Genomic DNA, 24150 nt, shown 5'->3' with positions numbered 1-24150 from the left:
GGAGCCCAGGAGTCCATGACCAGCCCGTGTGACTTGGCAAGACCCCATCTCTTTAAAACAAGCAAACAAAAAAGAAAGAAGAAGAAAGGAAGAAGAGAGAAAAGAAGGCCTACAATGGAATAAGCATCACACTAGTGATCACTTCTCTTGGGTAGTATAGAGAAGTTCTCAGACAAGAAAGGAGCATGAGCTGTATATATATATATATATGGGGGGAAAAAACCCCTAAGTACAGGAAAAATTTTCTGCAATGTTTGCCAGAAAAGTAGAATGTAAAGATTATAGATTTTTTAAAAAGAAAAACTTAAACTAGATAACATTTTAAAAACCAACCTAACCAGATAACAAGCAATTATGTTTTGATTCATATTATGTCTGTAATAATATTCTCAATCATATAAAAACTGCTTTGGTTAGAGGATCCACAGTCAGAACACCTAGAAATGTGAATGAGCCCAATGTGCAATTAAACTTGAAGGAAAAATAATGTGTATGTGAATTATGTGAATATATTATTTGAGGTTGCATTTGAGAAGAAAGACTAAGCAAATTCCAGCTCTCTCAATTTTTTCACAGTTAATAAAAACAACAAAAAATAGACTTAGATTCTTTAGTGAAAACTCTTGAGTAAAATGAAGTTACCCAAAATGAAAAACTACCTAACAATGAATAAGATTTCAAAGAAATACACTCATTCTAAAAGTTCTGCATCATAATCAAATCCCTAATTGAATTCCATGCCATTCAGAAAGGCGGGGCTTTCTCCATTTCGCCTCCCCGGGGCACCAGATTGGGAATGATCGGCTTCAGAAACTTGAACTCATTTGTCTCGGAACCTCCAGACAGACACACCTCGTACTGGTAGCTCTGAGACAGGGTCCCGGTGCCGCTCACGTCCACCAGGTGCCCTGGAAAGGGACCCTCGGGCACCGAGTAGCGACCCACCGAGGCCGCCCTGCTCCTCCTGCACAGCCGCACAGCCACGAACAGGAGCACCGAGAACAGGAAGAGCGACGACACCGAGGCCAATGCCACCACCAGGTAGACGGTGAGCGAGTCGGCCTGGACCTGGGCCGGGGCCGCCTCCGGGAGCGGCAGGTAGGGCTGGGAGAAGCCGTCCACCAGGAGCACGTGCAGCGTGGCGGTGGCCGAGCGCGGAGGCTCGCCATTGTCCTTGACCAGCACCACCAGCCTGTGCTTGGCCGCGTCGCGCTCGCTCAGCAGCCTGGCGGTGCGCACCTCGCCATTGTGCGCCCACACGCGGAACAGCCCGGGCTCCGTGGCCTTGAGCAGCTGGAACGACAGCCAGGCGTTCTGGCCCGAGTCGCCGTCCACCGCCACCACCTTGGTCACCAGGTAGCCCGGCTCGGCCGCCCGGGGCACCAGCTCGGTGCAGGGCGCGGAGCCGTTCTGCAGCGGGTACAGCACGAAGGGCGAGTTGTCGTTGGCGTCCAGCACCAGCACGCGCACCAGCGCCTCGCTGCTCAGCGCCGGGGAGCCGCGGTCTGTGGCGACCACGCGGAACTCGAACGCCTGCAGGGCCTCGTAGTCCAGCGACCGGAGGGCGAACAGGTGTCCGTTGTCCGCGTTGATGGAGACCAGGAAGGCCAGGGGCAGGTGTGTGTCTTGGGGTGGCAGCAGCGAGTAGGTGACCTGGGCGTTGGTGCCTGAGTCTCTGTCTGTGGCGCTGACGCTGCCGATGTGCAGGGCGGGGCTGTTGTTCTCGCGAACGAAGAGGGTGTAGGAGGTCTGTGTGAAGGCGGGGGCGTTGTCGTTGACGTCGGAGATCAGCACAGTTATGTTGTACTCGGTTTCCAGCCTGGGTGTCCCCAAGTCGGTCACGGTGATGGTGATGTTATATTCACTTCTGACCTCTCTGTCTAGTGGGCGCTCTGTTACCAGAGCGTAAAAATTCTTGAAGGTAGGCTTCAAGAGAAAGGGGATGTTGTTCTGAATTGAGCAAACCATTCTCCCATTGTCTCCAGCGTCTTGGTCTCGTATGCTGAAAACAGCGACCACCATCTCAGGTGAAGAGTTTTCCGGTATGGGGCTAGTAAGAGATGTCATGGCTATTTCTGGCGGGTTGTCATTCATATCTACAACCTGAACTAAAATGCTTGCTTTTCCAGAAAGGCTCCCACCGTCAATGGCCTGAATGTTTATGATATAAGATGGAATAATCTCGTAATCTAGAGGCGCTTTTAAATAGACTTCGCCAGAAATTGGGTGGATTTCAAATGTTTTCCGTACATCTCTGGAGACGTGGGAAAATGAGTAAGTCAGTTCTCCATTTATTCCTGCATCTAAATCTGTAGCAGATACCTTGATGATCAAAGAGTCCAGAGGGCTGCTCTCAGGTACATGAACTTCATAGACTGGCTTCTCAAATTCGGGTGCATTGTCATTGATGTCCAGGACCACAACGTGAATCAGTGTAGTCCCAGACCTGGGCGGAGACCCACCATCCACGGCTGTTAACGTTAAACTAAACTCAGCCTCCTTTTCTCGATCCAGGGATTGGTCCAGTACCAACTCTGGGTATTTTCTGCCCTCATCACTGTCTCGTAATTTAAGATGGAAATGGGGATTGGGGCTTATTGTATAGTTTTGAACACCATTCTTTCCCACATCCAAGTCCTGTGCACTGTCTATTTGGAATAAGGTTCCTAGAGCAGTACCTTCAGAGATTTTTAAAAGTATATGATTGTCTAGGAACGTGGGAGTATGATCATTTATGTCTTTGACCAAAAGCTCAGCCCGAGAAAATTGCAAGGGATTTTCAAATAACACCTGGAAATGCAATATACATCGCTCTGTGAGATCGCAAAGTGCTTCCCGGTCCAGCTGCTTATTTAAGAGCAAGTCGCCATTCCGTAGATCCAACCGCAAATAAGGTTTATAGTCGTCAAAGATGACTCTGGCCCCCCGTGCAGCCAGGTCTTCCACATCCACACCCATGTCTTTCACAACGTTGGCTATAAATGTGCCGACCTCCATTTCCTCTGCTACGGAATAGCTCCAGGTCTTAGAACATACCAAAGACCCTCCCAGGAAAACAAAGAAAAGCAGCACTTGCCTTGTCCGCTGAGCTCTTCCCTTTGCAGGCTCCATGGCTCCTTAGCTAAACGTCTTTCTGGTGAAAACGTTTCAACTCAATCAACTAGCAGCTCAGAAAGTTGCTCCTCTCATCTATCAGCCTGGACCTTTGGGAATTTAGAAACTTGTAATCCTGTCGCGAAGGTGTTGATGGTGCTCTGCCTTTTGAAAGCCTCTTTTCTCCTGGTTTTACAGCGCTTTCCCGAGGGTAAGGGAAACCAGCGCATCTGCCGTGTTACAAAAATTTCACCATCTTATCCTGCAGCGCCACCATGCGACTCTGCAGATTTTCAGATTTTAGATAAAGTCAAATAAGCTTCAGACAAATTATTACTTTTTCTTGTGCGCTTGTTGATAAATTTAAATTATATTCTCCTCCGATATGCCTGTTTTCCGAGTTGCATTTTGGTTATATGTGATGCTATTAACTACCTTTCCATCATCAGCCACAATCTGCTACAGCTATGGTAGATAGAAGAAGCATATCTAAGATGTAGACCCTGCCTCAAACAAGTTATGATCTCTCTGAGAAGACAATATATTAAACAACTGAAGATAGTGAAGAATGCTTTTACATGTAATTGGCTTAGTAAGCAAGAGATTTTTAGGAAAATTGAAAATGGGAATTAGAGATCTTAGCTCTCTCAACAACTACACTTAGAGAAGAAGTATGTCTTTGTGTACTTGAAAATGAACCTGGTATATGCAAATAGTTGCTTCGAAGAGGTTGGACATTTTGAGCTGGGGAACTGGTATCATTTATTTAGGGATACTCAGTAGGACACTTAGCTGGCAAGAGTAGAAAATAAACACTCAAAAGTAGCGAGTAAAGTCAAACATTTCTAGTTTTTAACCTAAAAGCAAGTCCAGTTCAACATTTTAAAAAATGTGAACAAATTGGACCTCAGTTTAGTTGTGAAACTGAATTTCATCATTTGCAGACCCAGGCTTTCCAGGGGCACAATTCTAAATATGTTTACTTATGTATTAATTAATTGGTTTAACGGATATTTATTGAGAATATACTTTGTGCAAGGAATGGTCATAAGCGTTAGGGATAGAATGGTAAACAGACAGACATAGTTCCTGCCATGCAAGAGGGAGACAGAAAAATGACCACATATTTTAAATAGAGCACAATGAATGTCATGGTAAAGAAAGTTTACGCTACTACAAGGGCATAGATGATGGTCATCTAACCAGAATTTGGAAATACAGGACAAACTTTTCTGGAGAAAGCACATTCTAAATGGATACATTAAAAATTAGTAGGAGTACTTTAAACAAAAATTGGGTATGGAGTAAAATTGTTCAGGCAAACTAAAAACATGATTGTGCAGATCCAAATAAAGAAGCATTTGGAGGAACTAAAATAAGATCAATATAGCTAAGACATAGAGCAAGAGGAGAGAAATGATAAGAGTTGAAATTGGAAAGATCACCAAATATTTTGTAAGCTATGCCAAAGCATTTGGACTTTACACCAGTAGAAATGCAGAGTTACAGACCTGGTTTGGTGGTCCACACTTGAAATCCCAGCACTTTGGGAGGCTGAGGCAGGCGGATCATGAGGTCAGGAGATTGAGACCATCCTGGCCAATATGGTGAAACCCTGTCTCTACTAAAATACAAAGAATTAGCTGGGCATGGTGGCGAGAGCCTGTAGCCCCAGGTGCTCAGGAGGCTGAGGCAGGGGAATCTGCCTGAACCCAGGAGGCAGAGGTTGCAGTGACTCGAGATTGTGCCTCTGCGCTCCAGTCTGATGACACAGCAAGACTCTGTCTCAAAAAAAAAAAAAAAAAATGCAGGGTTATTAAAGAGATTATAATTAAAACAGAAAAGTGACGTGATTATGTTTCCACTTTTAAAAAAGCTTATCCTGTTTTAGAGTTGAGAATAAATTCGAGAGGAATAAGATTAAAGGTGAGAGATTGATTACAAATGGTTACAATAATACAAGTAAGAGGAAATATTGGCCTCAACCAGAAATGTGGTGAAAGGGTTGTATTAGAATAATAAAACAATAGGGAATGGGGTGATAAACAGAAGGAATGGGATAGAAAGGAATGAAGGTAAATGCACATTGTCTTCAGGCTTAGGGAACTGAGTGAGTGCTGGTTCTATTAACTGATAAACACAGGAAGAGCAGAAGAAAGAGGAACAGATATGGAGCTGGAGAAGATATATTATTGTTTTGAGGAAGGGAACAATTTTAACTTAAAATTGTTGAGCTTGAGCATCCATATACATAGTTATATAAATTAGCTTCTATTACATAAATATAGTTAAGGAAAGACGTTTGGGCTACAGAGTCACATTTGGGATTTACTGGCATAAATGGTCATTAAAGCCCTTCATGAAAGATAATAAGTTGCAGATTATAAGAAGTATATTTGTATTTGTGATTTCAGATGTGATGTAATTTTCAGAGACTACCATCTCCAGAGAGTGGCCATGGTCATAGGTTACTAGGCTAGAGGAGAAGTGAACGTCATTAGAAATGAAGAAGGCTAGACACAGAGAGAGGTCCCAAACTCTTAGATCCAGAGATGTCACAAGGGATGGGTAAAGAGGAAAACTATAATAAGTTACATTTAAGAGATAAAATGTCTTTACACTATTTTGTCCTGTCATCTGGAATAATTTAAAATTAAACTGCTATCAAGTTGATTTCATGCTCTCATTTGATGACTCTTAAATGCAAAGACCATTTAGGTATAAAGATTTACTAACTTCCTTCAGCACATTAAAGATTTACTACTTTCCATTATTTGCCATTGCTACTGTTGAGAAACATGGAGCATAGCTGTCAGTCTGGCATGTGTTTGAGAGTTCAATGTCCTTTTCCCTTGGCTTTTGGGGGAAAAAAAGAGTTTTCTTTTTCTTTGGTTTTCTGAGCTTTCACTATAATGTTTCTAGATATGGATATCTTTTAAAATTTATCCTGTTAGGTTTATTTAGGTCTCTTAAATCTGCTTATTGATGTTTTCATCAATTCTGAAGAATTCAAATTATTGTTTATTTAACTATTGCTTCTGATACAATTTTTCTCACATCTCCTTGGGTTCTGGTTAAATATAAGTTAAACCAGTTTTACTCTGTCCTCTGTTTCTAATATTCTCTTCTGTATTTTTCATCTTACCAACTTTCTAACCTACATATTGGATAAATTATATCCTAATCTATCTTTCTTTTCTGTAATTGTTTAGTTGTATCCAATTTTCTACTAAATTTTTTAGTCAGTTTAAAATTTTGATTATGATATTTTTTTTCATTTCTCGGAGTTCTATTTTGTTATTTTCTAATCTGTCAAATTTTATAGTATTTTGTTCCCTGTACATCTTCAAGTTTAACTTTTATTTCAATTAAAGTGCCTAGCATATTATAGACTGTGTCGGATAGTTACAATATTTGAAGTGCTTGCAAGATTATTTTTATGTTCCTTTTTTTTCTGCTGGCTCTCACTCATAGTGTCATGCTCCCTTGTGTATGCAGTTATCTTTGTTTATGTTAAGAACATAAAAAATTAGTTGTGTGAATGATTTGAGGCTTAGAGTGAATAAGCATTCAAACATTGAAAACTATAAGAAGTCACATTCGCATTCACTATAGGAAGTCACATTTCATAAAAGATCTGCATTTGGTTCTATCAGTTCCTGGGAGCACTACCTGTCAATGATCACCTTAAATCAAATTTAAGGCTAAAAATCAAGTTAAAGACTAAAAATCAAGTTCAAGGATGAAATTCCCCCGCAAGAGCTCATCCACTTCCAGTTTACTTTCACTCCAAAGGTTTGGCTGTCAGGGATCCATGCTTATTAATAGAGGTTCAAGTTTTCCAGGATTACCAAGGAAAAAGTAGATTTCAGGCTTACTTATCTCTCTGGGTTTCCTTTTAACATTAACTCTAATCTGACAATATATTAATGTCTTAATGGCTAATTGTTTTTAGTGAAATCATTGGGCTACATAATTTTTATCATCCTTATTAAAAATGTAGTGTCTCAGGGATATTGTTACAACTCAAAACTGCAAGCAAACTCTTAGCTTTCATAGTGTATGGGTAACTGATATTTCTGGGAGGCTATAGAAATAATATGTATTTTTAAACAACTTCAAATTATCAATACTAGATCAATTCTATAATGACATAATGAATTTAAACAATCTCTTGGAAGAGTCAACTATCATTGGCATTGGTATTCACTCTCACTTCTTTCTGTACCCCTTGTTCCCCTATATATACACAAATATCTTCTTTTCTATATTCTCTCTTCTCTTCCTTCAGAATGTATACTTATATATTTGCATATTTCTATAAATATAAGATATTGTGTATTATATGTGTGTATAGACACATGTATATCACTGTACTATAAATCTCCATCTCTTTTTTCTTTTAAAATATTTGAGATTTATCCATGTTATTGCATGCTAACTTCTTTTAATCACTGCATAGTAATCCTTCACTAACATGTTACACATTTTATCAATTACTTTACGAATGGATATGTAGTTGAAGATGAATATTCTTATATACATCATTTTGTAAAGCTTTATAACAGTTTTCTGGCTTATATCCCACAATAGAATTGCTGAATTATAGAGTAAATATATATTAAGTTTTGCTAAATACCATCAGAAAGCTCTCTAAATAGGCTGCACATGTGATTTCCTATTATCCCACTTGATATTACCCAAATCTCTCATCTTCACTAATTTTAGTGTATGTTTCACCAACTAAACATCATTTCAAGTTATTTTCAGACTTTCTTTTTTCCCTTTTCTTAAATTCCTTTTTCTTTGTCTTAAAAAAATCCTATTGTCTCTCCTGGCTTTGTTGGTGTTGTTGATTTGCAAGAGTTATTTGAATAATGTAAATATTAATCTTGTTGGTTAAAATACTGCAGGTGGCTTCTCACTGTCATCTGTTAGTTTGTCTGTGCTATCCTTTAATTTTGAGAAATCCACATAACTAACAATTACTTGTTACAATGAAAAGTAAAATCAGTGAAAATTGCATGAAATAGAGGAAAAAATTTCTAAGGAAATTGGAATTTGTTTCACCTATTTCACAATGGCAAGTGAAATTCCATTATATCCACACTACATACTAGTTATCAAAATGTCTATCTATAATCTTCTATTGAACTTTCTTTTAGATCTGAGATATAATTTGTAACATGATGAGGCATCTATAAACCATAAATGCCTACCCATTCCTTCTTTGTAGGCATCCGAGAGAGGCCACAAAGTATTAATGATGTTTTATCTTTACTCAATAATTAATGGGAAAGTGAACCTAAATCATTTTTTTTAACAGTTTAAATCTTCATTTCAATTTCTTATGGAGCTCTTCTTTTGTACTTGTCTGATAGAAAGTTATTTTACCCAGGATAAGACCCTAAACTATTTTCTGTTTTAGCAATAAACAATACAAAATTAAAGCTAGTAAAGAGGGTGTGTTTTAAGAAAACTAGGCAGGGTGCAGTGGCTCATGCCTGTAATCCTAGCACTTTGGGAAGCCAAAGCAGGTGGATCACTTGAGTTCAGGGGATTGAGACTAGCCTGGGCTACATGGCAAAACTCTATCTCTACACAAAATAAACAAAAATTTAGCTGGGCATGGTGGTAGGTGCCTGTAGTCTGAACTACTTCATAGGCTGAGGCAGGAGGATGTCTTGAGCCCAGGATGTTGAGGCTGCAGTGAGCCAAGATCCTGCCACTACAGTCTAGCCTGGGCAACAAAGTGAGACCTTGTCTCTCAAAAAACGAAAACAAAAAGCTAGCCGAGGTGGGAAGACCTCTTGAGACAACGAGTTCCAGACCAGACTGGGAAGCATGGCAAGATTCTATCTGTACAAAAAAAAAAAAAAAAAAAGCAGGTGGCCTGTGCGTGCTGTGGTCCCAGCTACTCAGGAGGTTGAAGCGGGAGAATCACCTGAACCCAGGAAGTCAAGGGTGCAGTGAGCCATGATGATGCCACTGCATTCCAGCTAGGACAATGGAATGAGACCCTGTCTCAAAAAACCTAAATAAATAAAATTAAACTAAGAAAACCAAAGAGCAACAGCAAGGCCAAGAGCATTATAAGACTCTTACTCCGCAACAGCATTATCAAAAAAACTAATTACAGAAAAAAAATATTTAAGAAGTTAATAATTTCCAGTGTGACCACTTTAGTTTCATCATAAAATAAATTTTTGAAAAACTAACAAGGTTCTCCAGAACTGAAAATGAAGGGATAGCATCTTTTTTACCCTTTATGGTGAACATTTTCAGAGAGAACAGTGTGATTAATGCAGTATATTTTCGACCCAGATACAGCAACACTTTTTATTTTTACTTTATATTGTGATGGTGTCTAGATTTAAATTACATATGTAATGACATTAGCGCTTAATACTTTAGTTTGCATATCCAAATAATTGAGAATATTATCTTGCATAACAACAATACCATTAACAGAGCAAAAATAGCAGTAACTCCGTTAATATAACATTTTGACCAAATAAATAAAAAGCCAGATTACATTTCCATGTCATATTAGTCATTAATAAACATTTTTAGAGCAACTGTGAGAAAAACAAGAGCTATGCATGCAACTACGGTACGACCTAGAATCCATAAACGGTTATGCAAAAGTACCATTAGTTTGTCAACAATAACTAAAAATTAGAAATATAAAATAAATGGTTTTATTGAATGTTAAATCCAAAGCTATTCCGATAGTTCTCGATTTCCCCCATATTCTTACCAGTGTCATGAACTTGAAAATTGGGGATAATCGGCCTCAGGAACTTGAACTCATTTGTCCCAGAACCTCCCGACAGACACACCTCGTACTGGTAGCTCTGAGACAGGGTCCCGGTGCCGCTCACGTCCACCAGATGCCCTGGAAAGGGGCCCTCGGGCACCGAGCAGCGACCCACCGAGGCCGCCCTGCTCCTCCTGCACAGCCGCACCGCCACGAACAGGAGCACCGAGAACAGGAAGAGCGACGACACTGAGGCCAACGCCACCACCAGGTAGACGGTGAGCGAGTCGGCCTGGGCCTGGGCCGGGGCCGCCTCCGGGAGCGGCAGGTAGGGCTGGGAGAAGCCGTCCACCAGGAGCACGTGCAGCGTGGCGGTGGCCGAGCGCGGGGGCTCGCCATTGTCCTTGACCAGCACCACCAGCCTGTGCTTGGCCGCGTCGCGCTCGCTCAGCATCCTGGCGGTGCGCACCTCGCCATTGTGCGCCCACACGCCGAACAGCCCGGGCTCCGTGGCCTTGAGCAGCTGGAACGACAGCCAGGCGTTCTGGCCCGAGTCGCCGTCCACCGCCACCACCTTGGTCACCAGGTAGCCCGGCTCGGCCGCCCGGGGCACCAGCTCGGTGCAGGGCGCGGAGCCGTTCTGCAGCGGGTACAGCACGAAGGGCGAGTTGTCGTTGGCGTCCAGCACCAGCACGCGCACCAGCGCCTCGCTGCTCAGCGCCGGGGAGCCGCGGTCTGTGGCGCCCACGCGGAACTCGAACGCCTGCAGGGCCTCGTAGTCCAGCGACCGGAGGGCGAACAGGTGTCCGTTGTCCGCGTTGATGGAGACCAGGGAGGCCAGGGGCAGGTGCGTGTCCTGGGGCGGCAGCAGCGAGTAGGTGACCTGGGCGTTGGTTCCTGAGTCTCTGTCTGTGGCGCTGACGCTGCCGATGTGCAGTGCGGGGCTGTTGTTCTCGCGGACGAACAGGGTGTAGGAGGTCTGGGTGAAGGCGGGGGCGTTGTCGTTGACGTCGGAGACCAGCACGGTTATGTTGTACTCGGTTTTCAGCCTAGGAGTCCCCAAGTCAGTGACGGTGACGGTGATGTTGTACTCGGCTTGGCTCTCTCTGTCCAGTGCTTTTTCAGAAACAATCGTGAAAAAGTTCTTGAAGGTCGGTTTCAGGATAAAAGGGAGATTATCTTGAATAGAGCAAATCATTCTCCCATTGTCCTCAGAGTCTTGGTCTAGGACACTGAAAAGAGCTACTAGGGTCTCTGAGGCATTCTCTGGAATTCTTTTTGTAATTGACGACATGGTCACTTCTGGTGGGTTGTCGTTTATATCCATAACTTTAACTAGAAGGGTGCATTTTTCTGAAAGACCGCCACCATCTGTTGCCTGAATATTTATGGTGTAGGACTGTATTGCTTCAAAATCCAGGGGTGATCTCAAATTAACTTCTCCAGAAATTGGATTGATTTCAAATGTTTTACGAATATCTTCTGATGCATGGAAAAATGTGTGAGATATTTTCCCATAGTTTCCTGCATCCAAATCCTTAGCTGAGATGGTAACAATCCAGGAGCCAATGGGTCTATCCTCAGGGACCTGCACCTCATAGAGACTCTGAGGAAACTCAGGGGCATTATCATTGATGTCCAAGACGTTAATGAGAACCAAAGTTGTCCCAGACCTGGGTGGGGATCCACCATCCAGTGCTGTGAGTGTTAATCTGAGTTCAGCTTCCTCCTCATAATCTAAAGCTCTATCTAAGACCAGCTCTGGGTATATCTTTCTGTCACCACTGTCTGGAATTTTAATATAGAAGTGAGAATTGGGGCTAATCGTGTAGTTTTGGAGACTGTTGCTTCCGACATCCAAATCTTGAGCACTCTCCAATAGGAATGTAGTTCCAATGGTGGTACTTTCTGATATTTTAATAAGTATTTCATTGTCTAGAAATGTAGGGGAGTGATCATTTATGTCTTTGACATGCAGCTCAACCTGAAAAAACTGCAAAGGGTTTTCCAAAACCACCTGAAAATGTAGCACACAGGGCTCGGTGGAGCCACACAGCTCTTCTCGGTCTAGTTTCTCACTTAGGAGCAAGTCCCCAGTCAGCAAATCAAGGTGCAAATACTTTTTATTATCATCAGACACTACCCGGGCTTCCCGTGAAGACAGCTCCTCCACCTCCAGCCCTAGGTCCCTCGCTAGATTAGCCACAAAAGAGCCAATTTCTGTTTCCTCTGCAACAGAGTAGTGTGCAGATTCAGCACCTGCCTGAGACAATCCTAGCAAAGCAAAGAATATCAGAACTTGCCTTTTTTGCAGAGCGAGCGCCCCTCTGATCTTCATGGTTCCTTCAGGCAACCTCTTGTGAAAAATTCAAGCTCAGCCCCAATTTTGGAAGCTGAAGCTCTGGTTTTTTAGTAGGAAACCCCTGGAGAGTGTATCCTCCAGCAGCCCTGTAGGCGAATCTCCTTTAATGCCTGTCTTTTCAGTGGGTTGGATGTTTTCTGTTCTCCTGAATAGTGAAGGTCACCGTGCCAGCCTTCGTACTGTTCTCATCTTATCCTGTAGCGCCACCATGCGTCTTTATGTTTTTTTCATTAAAAAGTTTTCCTCTTTGAAAAAGCAATTCATAAATACATCCAGGGTATTCAAAATGAATCCCAGACATCATATTTTTTTTTACCTTTAAATACTTCACTAAGTATTTCTAATAGATAAGACCCTCTAAAAATAATTGTAATACAGTGTTCACAACTTTAGCAATAATTCCTCGATGTAACTTATACTGCATTTGGCTTTCCCAGTTCTCTCAAAAATTTTTTTTGCTATTCGTTTTAATTTGAATCCAGAAAAGGTCCATACACTGCATTATCACTGTTTTGAATGCTTGACACAAAAGGATCTGTTAAATAGCCTGAAGAAATAAATTTGTATTTAAGTCATTTCTTGAGTAATTACAAATATATTCTCTCCTTCACTCTTGTAAATACTTGTTAAGTCAATTGTAGTTAGTAATGTCATTACTTTTTTCACTTTTATATTTTAAAAATATAAAGAAAGACACGGCTCAAATAAGTTAGAGATAATTCTTGCTATTACAGAGCTCACAAGCTAGAAAATTTGGCAGACAAATAACTGAAGTATGTCATAATGTATGCATATATAAAAATAATATAGAAATACCTAGAAAGGACATTTTGTAGCTAGGAGGTTGCATACCTTAGTGGTTAGGAATATGGGATCTGGAACCAAATTGTCAATATTAGAATCCTACTTCTGTCACTCACTATCTATAAACTTGGACAAGTTACAAATATCTTTGTTTCCTCACCTGTAAAATGGGGTAATAATATTTGCCTCTTATGATTATTATTGTAGGCATCTAATGAGTTAATGTTTATAAAGTGGCTTGTAAGTGCTGGTTAAGTGTCTGTCAAAAAATAAAATAATTAAGATCTGAGTCAGACTTGGGACATCAGTGAAAGCTTTCCTGAGGTAATGAACAATACAATGTCATCTGAAGGAACTAGCCAGGAGAAGGAGGAATATTTAGATGGACATTTTGAGGAACACAGAGAAGTGAAGTATGCCTTGAACTTTAAAATCCATGGAAGGGGAGAGTCTAAGAATGAAATTAGGGTTAAAAAGCAGGGTGAGAATATGAATCATTATACAGGTCATATCATACATTCTTGCATTTATTCTAAAGGTAATTCAAAAACAAAGAAGGGTTTTAACGTCTTATTAACATGATCACATCTGCATTTAAAAAAATCAGTTTGGCTGCAGTATGGAGAATTAATTTCAGGGGGAATGACTGGGGAATAAAGGAGATCTGATAAGAGATGATGATAGTCTGGCTGGGGGTAATGCCAGTATGGATGGAGAGAAGAGGGATGAGTAGAAAGGTAGTGGGAGATGAAATATTTTCAACTGTTGGTTCATAGGTTGCATGGGGAGGAAAAGGGGAAAGATTCAGAGATGATATTCCACCTCTGGACTGAGCAACTGGATGGCTAGGAGTGCCATTCACAAGGTAGGGAATGCTGAAAAAACATGATTGAGGTGGAAAAGATGAAGTGTTCTGTTTGAACATGCTGATATTAAGATAAGTGCCTGTAGAATGTGTGTGTGTGTGTGTGTGTGTGTGTGTGTGTGTGTGTGTGTGTTTGCATATAACTGAAGCATAGGAAATAAATCTCAGCTGGAGATACGAACTTTGGGATTAATCAGTATATATGTGGTGATTGAAACCATGAAAGCTCTAGGATAACCAAGAAAAAGTATGTCAAATAAGTATAGAAGAGGCTTGGCACAGAAATATGAGAAACATCTTCATTTAGAGGAGACAGCGCAAGAAGTATATTTGAAAAGATAAGGAAGGCTCAGAGTTCAAAATCATGAAATCAAAAGCAAATAGCATTTTAAGAAGATAAGGAAGGTCAACAGCTGAAAATGCTTCAGAAAAGTCAAGAAAAATAAGTATGACAATTATCTATTTGACTTAAAAATATGGTCATTGTGGAGGACTCAGATAGATATCTGACAAAATCTGTTTTCCCTTGCTTCTATAGGAATAGAACTATACCCAGGTACATGGTCATGAAGATAGATTGCCAATCCCAGCCTCCCTTGTAGTTTGGTGTGGCCAAGTCAATTAAGTTCTTACAGATGGATTGTGAGCAGAATTCCTGTCTGCCCCTTCCAGGTCTGGAATAGAAATCATCTGGATATGCTTCTTTCTTCTAAGCGAGCTAGAACCCAAATATAGCAGTGACCCAGCTGTACCCATGCAGATTATAGTATCGCCATAGGGAATTTTGAAGCAATTACTTGAAAGAAAATTTGGTTGCAGAAGGACTGTAAGATCGAAGCTGCCCTATATACCTAATAATTTTTACATTGCTACTGTCATGTGAAAAACAGAGACGTTTACAAGTCACTGTGTCATTGCATCACATTGTTTCCACAGTATAATCTTACTGAACTTGCACAGAAATCTTTGATAACCTTTGCAATAGCAGTTTCAATAGAATGGTTATGAAGAAAATTAGATTTTACTTCACTGCCAAGTGAGAGGAATGAGGAAGCAAAAATGAGATAGCCCTTTCAACAATTTTTTTTTTTTTTGAGGCAGGGTCTAGGTCTGTTGTCCAGGCCGGAGTGCAGTGGTGCAATTATGGCTCACTGCTGCCAGGCTCTCAAGAAATTTGTAAAGAATGAATAGGCTGTTAACGGAATAAGAAATACATTGGTATCTGGAGAAGAATTCAGACTCAGAGGTTATTTTTTAAAACTAGAGAAACTTGAATATATTTAAAATGCCTATGTGTAATGTTCAATAGGGAAGGAGAAAATTACGAAACAGAGGAGAGAATGCAATTCCCCTAAAAAGGGTGTTAAAGATGGGATCCAGGCAATGTATGAAGGGATTGGACTTAGACTGGTGGGAGAGACTACAGCAGGTGAAAAGTATAGAGACAGATGCTGTTAAAGCTGTGGAGTAGGGGACAGGAAAATGAATTTCTAGCTGATGGATTTTATTTTCTCAATAAGGTATTAGGCAAGTTCATCTGCTAAAAGGGGGTATGTAAATGGTAGGGTAAGAAGTTTAAAGTAAGATAGGTAGGTTTAAAATAGATGTTTTGGTGAATGGAAAAGAGAGCTCATTAGAAAAATTATAAAAGGAGTTCTTGGTCTCAGAAGCCCTATTAGGTTGGGATATATATGATTATAGTGGCAGTGGTCTTGCTGATTTTGTTAATTTGGTCTTACAGACTGCAGCAGCCCTGGTGTAAGAGAGGAGGAGGACTATATTCATGTGGGCTGGAGTTTCATCAAGTGGTTTTAGTGAAGGAAAACTGAACAAGGAAATTTAGAATATGGGCATGAGAGTGATTGGGAGTGGTAAACCAGGAAATCCGCTGGATAGGAAGGAACTTAGAACAGGAGGGTTTGATAGGTAGTAGCAGCATCATGGAATGGAGCTCCTGATAAGCTCAAAGACAAGAGGTGATAGGAACAGCAGAATGAGAAGGTTATAGGCACAGACAATTGCACTCTCAGAAGAAGATATTTGAAATTATTATATCATAGAATGGTTTCTAGGTGGGGAAAAAGTACAATATCTAGCCAGGGCGTTAATGACTGAACAACAGGGGTAGAGGTAAAGACCTAGAGACTGAGAGGTCATGTTGTTAATCAGTGGATTCACTGATTAAGTTCTTTATCTTTCTATTTCAAGTTATTTAACATAACTTATTAAATAACTTATTTCAGTTATTTTCAAGTATCTGGTGGCAGAACTTGAAATAGAAAGATAAAGAGAAAAATGTTTTTGTAAGATAAAATGCCCTTATGTCCTTTTTTTTCCCCATACTCTTGCCTAATTAAAAAAAAATCTGTTATTTGGTTTTTATTGTAAGGGTTTTCGAGAGAATCCATTCTGTAAGGCTGGGCCATCTCTTGTGTCTCTATTTTCTGTGTCCCTTAACCCCCACTGGATATAAAATTATGTTCTAAGTCACTTACAACCAATAGTTCTTTCATGTAAAATTGGCTGATACAGCTTGATTCCTATGTACTGTTTTAAGTATAACTATAAATGAGGTCTTTGAAGCATAAGAGCAAAATTTGTTTTTAGCAATATATTCTAGGAGCATTGGTTGGTTATATGTTTTTGAGCTCCTGGTCACTCCTCATAAGAGCCAGGAAACTCATAGTTCTTTTTATAAAGAGAGGAGTCCTGAGGCTCATATATCTAGAAAAACTGGAAGTAATATGACAAGTACTTGGCCCTTTTCTCCACTGCTGCCCGTGCTAGATTTTCTATCTGAGCATTTGAACTTCTCTTTCCTCCTCCACCAATAGAATTAGGCTGCAGTGAGCCATAATTGCACCACTGCACTCCAGCCTAGGTGACCGAGTGAGACCCTGTCTCTAAAAAATAAACAAAGAAAGAAAAGAGAAAAGAATAATTACTCAGTTGACATAGTTCAACAGAACTGGTAGTGAAATCTTAGTAAGAAGTGTAAACATTAGGTTGTCTTAGATATGCTAGAAAGGGAGATTACACTTCTTGGTATTATCAACTGACTAATACCCAGTCCCTCTACAATGTTAGGATAAAGTTTTAAAATATCTTCAAGAAGCAGTTGAGGCCAGGTACTCACACCTGTGGTCACAGCACTTTGGGAGGCTGAGGCAGGTGGATTGCTTGAGTTCAAGAGCAGTCTGGACAATATGGTGAAACCCTATCTCCACTAAAAATACAAAAATTAGTGGATGTGGTAGCCTGGGCCTGTATTCCTGGCTACTTGTGAGGCTGAGGTGGCAGGATCACTTGAGCCCTGGAGGCGGAGGTTGCGGTGAGTGGAGATTGCAACACTGCACTCCAGCCTGGGTGAAAAAAAAAAAAAAAAAAGAGAGAGAGAGAGAGAAGCAATTGAGTCTATTTTGTAGCATTGAAAGTAGTCATTTTACTCATCCCCATGAATTTCCTCTTTCCCATGCTTGCTCTCTCTCTCACATACACAATTCCTTTGCCTTTATACTCTTACTCATTTTGTTATCCTACATTTTCTCCCACAACATACAGGCTTTATACTTTTTGATAACATTCATGGAAAACCTCCTCCTACTACTATGAAGCCTTTTTCTTACATAGTAATGTCAGATCCTCAAAGGCAAGGTGGTTTAATATGAGACAAAGCTACTCCTCTACAATGGTTTGAAAAAAATTTTTAATTAGAACCTAAAGGGCTATTTTTTGATACTTTCGGTGTTCAACATCTGGTATACTTTTACATGCCCCAGAAAAGTGGTTTTCAAACTTTGGGCTACTACCCATTAGTATACCATGAAATAAATTTAGTGGATCATGACCACATTTGAAAATTGAATAGAATGAAATAATATAGGTAACTTCAAATTATGTCACAAAAGACTAAGCATTGTTGACAAACATTTCTTTCTATTAAGCTTGTGTGTTGCCAAATATGTAAAATATTATCTTAATATTGGTTGTAGTAAAAAAAGTTTGAAAAATAGTTTCTGGTATATATACATTAAATTTTATGATAGTAAGGGCAAAAATTTTTTATACATTAACACACAAGTCCACTTTGTGCTATACAAATTATTATTTGGGTACAGGCATCTGCACTCCACTAGATTGCATTAGAGCCTTGTGACATTAATTAAACAATTATAACTTCATACTCCCAGATTCTGTGAATGGCCACAATCTTAATGTGCTTGCACAATCCTCTCCAGCATGAATGACGAAAGGATACTAAGAAACTGGTCTTCTGACCCTTTCAAATCACGTGATAATAAGAGTTGTATCATAAGATATAGGTTTTCTGGTTTACTTTTGAGAGTAATAACATATTTAAGGTTAATTAAAAACATACTGGATTGAAAAACACAAATGATGTATCTTAATAGCAATCATTATTTTAAAACTGCAAAAACAAGAAAAATCAAACGAAAAAATGCTGGAAAATTTGAAGGACTTCTAAATTGGTCTATTTTATTTTACTGTAAGCATACTTGTGTGTGAAGTTCAACTGAAGACAGGAACATGGAAAAATGTGATTTGGTATTGTACTTTAGGGAGGCAAATTAATTACAAATTAAGACCATCTAGGTTAAAGAGTGAATTGCTACCTTTTAAGAACCAGGAATAAAAGTAAATGTTCACATAAAAGCAAAGGGAGAAAGAACAGGAGAAAAACTGCAAGTAAATCAGTACAATTTTAAATACACACAAATTGGGGAAAATAAACATTGGTATAGAAATGCCAAAAAATAAAATACCTATGGAATATAAAAGTCGATTATGGTCACTGAATATTGAACCCAATGCTATTCAGGAAGGTAGGATTTCCCTCTATTTCTTTCCCAGGGCACTGAGGAGAGAAGTTGGGGATAATCGGCTTCAGAAATTTTAACTCATTTGTCCCGGAATCCCCCGACAGACACACCTCGTACTGGTAGCTCTGGGACAGGGTCCCGGTGCCGCTCACGTCCACCAGATGCCCTGGAAAGGGACCCTCGGGCACCGAGCAGCGACCCACCGAGGCCGCCCTGCTCCTCCTGCACAGCCGCACCGCCACGAACAGGAGCACCGAGAACAGGAAGAGCGACGACACCGAGGCCAACGCCACCACCAGGTAGACGGTGAGCGAGTCGGCCTGGGCCTGGGCCGGGGCCGCCTCCGGGAGCGGCAGGTAGGGCTGGGAGAAGCCGTCCACCAGGAGCACGTGCAGCGTGGCGGTGGCCGAGCGCGGGGGCTTGCCATTGTCCTTGACCAGCACCACCAGCCTGTGCTTGGCCGCGTCGCGCTCGCTCAGCAGCCTGGCGGTGCGCACCTCGCCATTGTGCGCCCACACGCCGAACAGCCCGGGCTCCGTGGCCTTGAGCAGCTGGAACGACAGCCAGGCGTTCTGGCCCGAGTCGCCGTCCACCGCCACCACCTTGGTCACCAGGTAGCCCGGCTCGGCCGCCCGGGGCACCAGCTCGGTGCAGGGCGCGGAGCCGTTCTGCAGCGGGTACAGCACGAAGGGCGAGTTGTCGTTGGCGTCCAGCACCAGCACGCGCACCAGCGCCTCGCTGCTCAGCGCCGGGGAGCCGCGGTCTGTGGCGCCCACGCGGAACTCGAACGCCTGCAGGGCCTCGTAGTCCAGCGACCGGAGGGCGAACAGGTGTCCGTTGTCCGCGTTGATGGAGACCAGGGAGGCCAGGGGCAGGTGCGTGTCCTGGGGCGGCAGCAGCGAGTAGGTGACCTGGGCGTTGGCTCCAGAATCTCTGTCTGTGGCGCTGACGCTGCCGATGTGCAGGGCGGGGCTGTTGTTCTCGCGGACGAAGAGGGTGTAGGAGGTTTGGGTGAAGGTGGGGGCGTTGTCATTGACATCAGAGACCAGCACAGTAATATTGAGCTGTGTTTTCAGCCTAGGGGTCCCCAAGTCAGTGACAGTGATGGTGATGTTGTATTCATCTCTGCTTTCTCTGTCCAGTGGTCTCTCTGTTAGTAGGCTGTAAAAGTTTCCCACGGATTTCAGGAGGAAGGGTAGATCCTCCGGAATGGAGCAACTTATTTTCCCATTTTCTTCTGAATCAAGATCTAAGACACTGAAAAGTGCAACCACAGTTTCAGGCGCATTCTCAGGTATTGGGCTGGTAAATGCAGACATGGTAACTTCTGGAGCGTGATCGTTCACATCCATGACTTGAATCAGAACGGTGCATTTTCCAGAAAAGGTTCCAGCATCTCTTGCCTCAACATTGACTTCATAGGACTGCAATTTTTCGAAATCAAGTTGTTTTTTAAGTTCAATTTCTCCTGTCAAGGGATTGATCTTAAAGGTTTTGCCAATCTCGTCTGAAGCTTGGAAAAGTGAATAGGAAATCTCTCCGTTGATTCCTGTGTCTACATCCGTGGCAGAGACCTTGACAACCAGGAAGCCTATTGGACTGTCCTCAGAGATCTGTACCCTATAGAAAGGCTGCTCAAATTCAGGGGCATTATCGTTGACATCCAGGACTTCGATGTAGACCTGAGCAGTGCCAGATCTGGGTGGAGAGCCACCATCCAGGGCTGTAAGTGTTAACCGAAGCTCAGCTTCCTCCTCTCGGTCCAGGGCTTTGTCCAACACCAGCTCTGGATATTTCCTACCATCACTGCGTTTGCGGGTGAGGACCCGAAAATAGGAGTTGGGGCTGATTACGTAGCTCTCAATATTATTTTGGCCTACATCTAAGTCCTCAGCATTCTTCAAAGGAAATGTAGTCCCAGGAGGACTGCTCTCTGACACTTTTACCAGCATTTCTTTGTCCAGAAATACTGGAGCGTGGTCGTTTATGTCCATTACTTGTAGCTCAGCTTGAAAAAACTCAAAGGGACTCTCTAGCAACACCTCGAAACGTAGCACACACGGCTCTGTGTGACCGCACAGATCCTCACGGTCCAGTTTCTCATTTAGCAACAAATCCCCGGTCTCCTGGTTGAGCTGCAAATGTAGTTTGTTCCCTCTAGAAACAACCCTAACCCCCCGGCTGGAGAATTCCCTCTGCTCCAGACCCAAGTCCTTTGCTAAGTTGGCTACAAAGGAGCTACCCTCAGTTTCCTCCACCACAGAATAGCGCCTAGGTTCCGCTGCGCCCGCCAGAGATAAGCCCAAAAGGAGAAAGGAAAAAAGGACTTGCCTTTGTCTGCAAATGAACATCCTGCTGGCCTCCATTGTTCTTGCTTTGTTCAGCTTCCGGGGAGCAGGGTTCCGTGGGACTGTAAAGTCACCAGTATCTGAGGCTATGGTTATTTCACAGATGCCTCAGAAATATTCCAGTGAGTAGTCCTTTCCAAAGGGCCCAGACCTCCTCTCGTTAGCATCCAAGCTTCCCGTAGGCTTCCAGGTTCTGCTGTTTTTTGCGGGTTAACGGAGCTGCAGCTGCAGTTTGCTTAGTACCTTCTTATCCTGCAGCGCCACCAAGCGTCCTCACAGGATCTTACACTTCGTGGCATCATAATAGATGTAATAATCTCAACTCTGTACCCAGGGGCTATGCAAGATTATAACACCACCTTTAATATCGCCGAACGTTATTGAGCAGACAACTGACAGAAGGAGAAATTACATTAGTCTTTGAACAATGCTAACTGAGTTTGGGGCAAAAAAGAAATATTTAGGTAACAGTGTAGAGCTTGGCAAAAAGAATACATGCAGAAAATTTCAAATATAATTGGAGTTAACATAGGCAACATTTAGATCTTTGTACTTTTATTTCCATGAACCACAGGAATAATTAATAGCTGTGAACCTCGAACAAATTATTTAATCGCTCTGTTTTAGTTTCCTCATCTGTAAAGTGAGAACAATAATAGCACCTACCAGATAGGGCTGTTGTGAATTCCTCACCTCACAGATGAGGAAACTGATGCAAAGAGATATTCACCTTAAAAATAAACTATATACCCGATATATGGCAATTTGATGCTATGAAGTAGCTGTGTCTGCATAAATCAATTAATATAACTAGAAACACACCTCAAAATTCAAATGGTAGAAGAATACAGGAGCATGACTATCTCAGGTAGAGAAGTTATTTCAAGTAATGAAGGGAAATGAACAAGGAAAGGCTGGAGAGTTCGTCTAAAGAGAGACAAAATCTGTAACAGCAGAGGTAATTTTTTTCTGGGAAGGATGTCCTTTTGTGTTACCTCCACTTCTAACAGCATCAATTAAAAAAACTTTTAATGTGAAAATTTTCAAATCTCATAAAAGGAGAGGAGCATAATGAACCTCCAAGTACTCAGAACTAGCTTCAACTGTTATCAATGTTTTGCCACAATTCCTGACTCTATGCCTCCAACATTTTCACATTCCACAGGAACTACATCTTCACCCAGAAATACTTCATTATACATTTATTTAAATGCATAATGACTTTAAATGACCCTAAAAATACCCTTAAGTACAATGCCATTATCATACCTAAAAACTAAGTTAATATTATTTAATACTCATCCTTATTCAAACTCTTCCAAGTGTTTCAAAGTCATTGCTGTTGTTCGAATCAAGATCCAAACAAGATCCACACATTGTATTTGATTGGTAGATCTCTTAAGATAGTTCCTAGTGTAGGCCCCCTCCTTCTATTTTTAATGCCATTTATTTATTGGAGAAATTGGATAATTTTACCCTCAGACCATGAAAGCAATTTAAGATTTTACTGCTGTGAGGTGTTTTCCCTTATATTTCATCCCACCAGTGATATACAGTAATACTACCTTTATAAGAGTTACCAGCACAGATTTATAATATATTCAGGACACAACCATGCTAAAATTACCTATTTAAAAATAAAAGTCAGTTACAAAGTTTTATGACAATGCTTTTCCTTAACTCCTCATAATTTCTAAAAATTTAATGATCATCTATGTTGTATATTACACATATAAAACTATTCTTTTTCTTAAATTTTCCTGATTCAGCAGTGCAGTATAATTAATAGAAAAATGCTAAAAAAAACAAACTCTAAAATCAGGAAGATGTATTACAAATGTAAGTATGGGTGACTCTGGAAATATACCACAATGTGAAGAAAACAATTAACTAATAATGCAATCAAAATTGTGTACTATTCCCACTCAGTACCATTAATCTTTTCTGTTAAGTGAAAGTTATATGTTCAGGAGAAAATGGAACGGCACAGGTTGCTCTTTCAATTTTGTTTCTTAAGATTTGGAGAGATCAGAGCATTAGTAATAATAGCTAAAAATTGATTCTCATAAAAGCAGGATTATTGGTTTATAAGAAAATAAAACCATAGATAAATATACACAGTATTATTTCTAAATAAAGATTGAACAGTAGTATGAATATGGTAAAAGTATTTCTTCTCTTTGCCAGACGATATCTAATGACAAAAAACAGTATGGAATCAGAGGAAGGTCACTGACCCAAAGTCAGACAGATCTAGGATGGATGCTCAGTTTTGTCACTTATTAGTTAGTGGACCTTAGTGAACTTACTGAATCTCTAAGACCATCTATTTATTCATTCCTAAAATATCATGCCACATATGTTTCTTCCGAAATTAAAAGTGTTAAAATAGTGTATAATTCATAAAATGAGTGTTTCAAAATATTAAAAGTTATACTACAATCTGTGTTTCTGAAACTAGGGTAGGTATACCGAAACAGCATTCTAATCAACTCAGAAAATGAGAATCACAGTAAATATTGAAAACAATGGAAAGCAATTTAAAATGTCTCAAGACTTAACATTTAATAGACTTTATATGAAACATAATTGTTAGACATGAAACATTACCCATATACATTTCCTGCTTTGTGTAGCGTTCTTGGTACTAAATCTGGATACTTTTCTATGCAAAAAATTTATTTCATGACTTGAAGAGTACATATTTGAAATGATCTAAAAGCACTCCTTTACAGGCACCTCACAATAAGTTCCTAAATATAAATGTATTCATACACATGGGTTTTATTATTCGTCCTTTATCAGAAACCCAAATTATTCTGAAATGGGAGATTTTTTTCGACTTCCCCACTTGTATTCTGGGGTAGGAGGTTAGGAATAATTGGTTTCAGAAACTTAAACTCATTTGTCCCAGAACCTCCCGCCAGACACACCTCGTACTGGAAGCTCTGGGACAGGGTCCTCGTGCCGCTCACGTCCACAAGATGCCCTGGAAAGGGACCCTCGGGCACCGAGCAGCGACCCACCGAGGCCGCCCTGCTCCTCCTGCACAGCCGCACCGCCACGAACAGGAGCAC

General features: G+C 41.0%; 2 protein-coding genes across 4 annotated transcripts; both read right to left on the bottom strand.

Annotated features, from left to right (window-relative positions):
- Positions 1-670: 670 nt before the first annotated feature.
- LOC108307054 (protocadherin beta-18-like) lies at positions 671-3335 on the bottom strand. Its single transcript, XM_017532205.2, is given in 2 exon segments — positions 671-768; positions 771-3335. Coding segments are annotated over 2 exon segments (2385 nt in total). The 5' UTR covers positions 3112-3335; the 3' UTR covers positions 671-724.
- A 5810-nt stretch (positions 3336-9145) lies between these two features.
- LOC108307050 (protocadherin beta-13) lies at positions 9146-21346 on the bottom strand. Of its 3 annotated transcripts, none has more exons than XM_017532200.2 (2): positions 18789-21345; positions 9146-9888 (listed from the first exon to the last, which is right to left on the bottom strand). In XM_017532200.2, the coding sequence occupies exons 1-2, from the start codon at positions 21089-21091 to the stop codon at positions 9795-9797; spliced, it is 2397 nt and encodes a 798-aa protein (XP_017387689.1). In that variant the 5' UTR covers positions 21092-21345; the 3' UTR covers positions 9146-9794. The 3 variants fall into 3 exon arrangements, with proteins under 3 accessions (XP_017387689.1, XP_017387690.1, XP_037595808.1); XM_017532201.2 differs by having other exon boundaries at positions 9146-9935; positions 18836-21345; XM_037739880.1 differs by lacking the exon at positions 9146-9888 and having other exon boundaries at positions 18498-21346.
- Positions 21347-24150: the final 2804 nt, after the last annotated feature.

Source organism: Cebus imitator, unplaced genomic scaffold, assembly GCF_001604975.1.
Source record: "Cebus imitator isolate Cc_AM_T3 unplaced genomic scaffold, Cebus_imitator-1.0 Scaffold76, whole genome shotgun sequence".
Classification (NCBI taxonomy): Eukaryota; Metazoa; Chordata; class Mammalia; order Primates; family Cebidae; genus Cebus; species Cebus imitator.
This window is presented reverse-complemented; position numbering and strand designations above follow the sequence as displayed.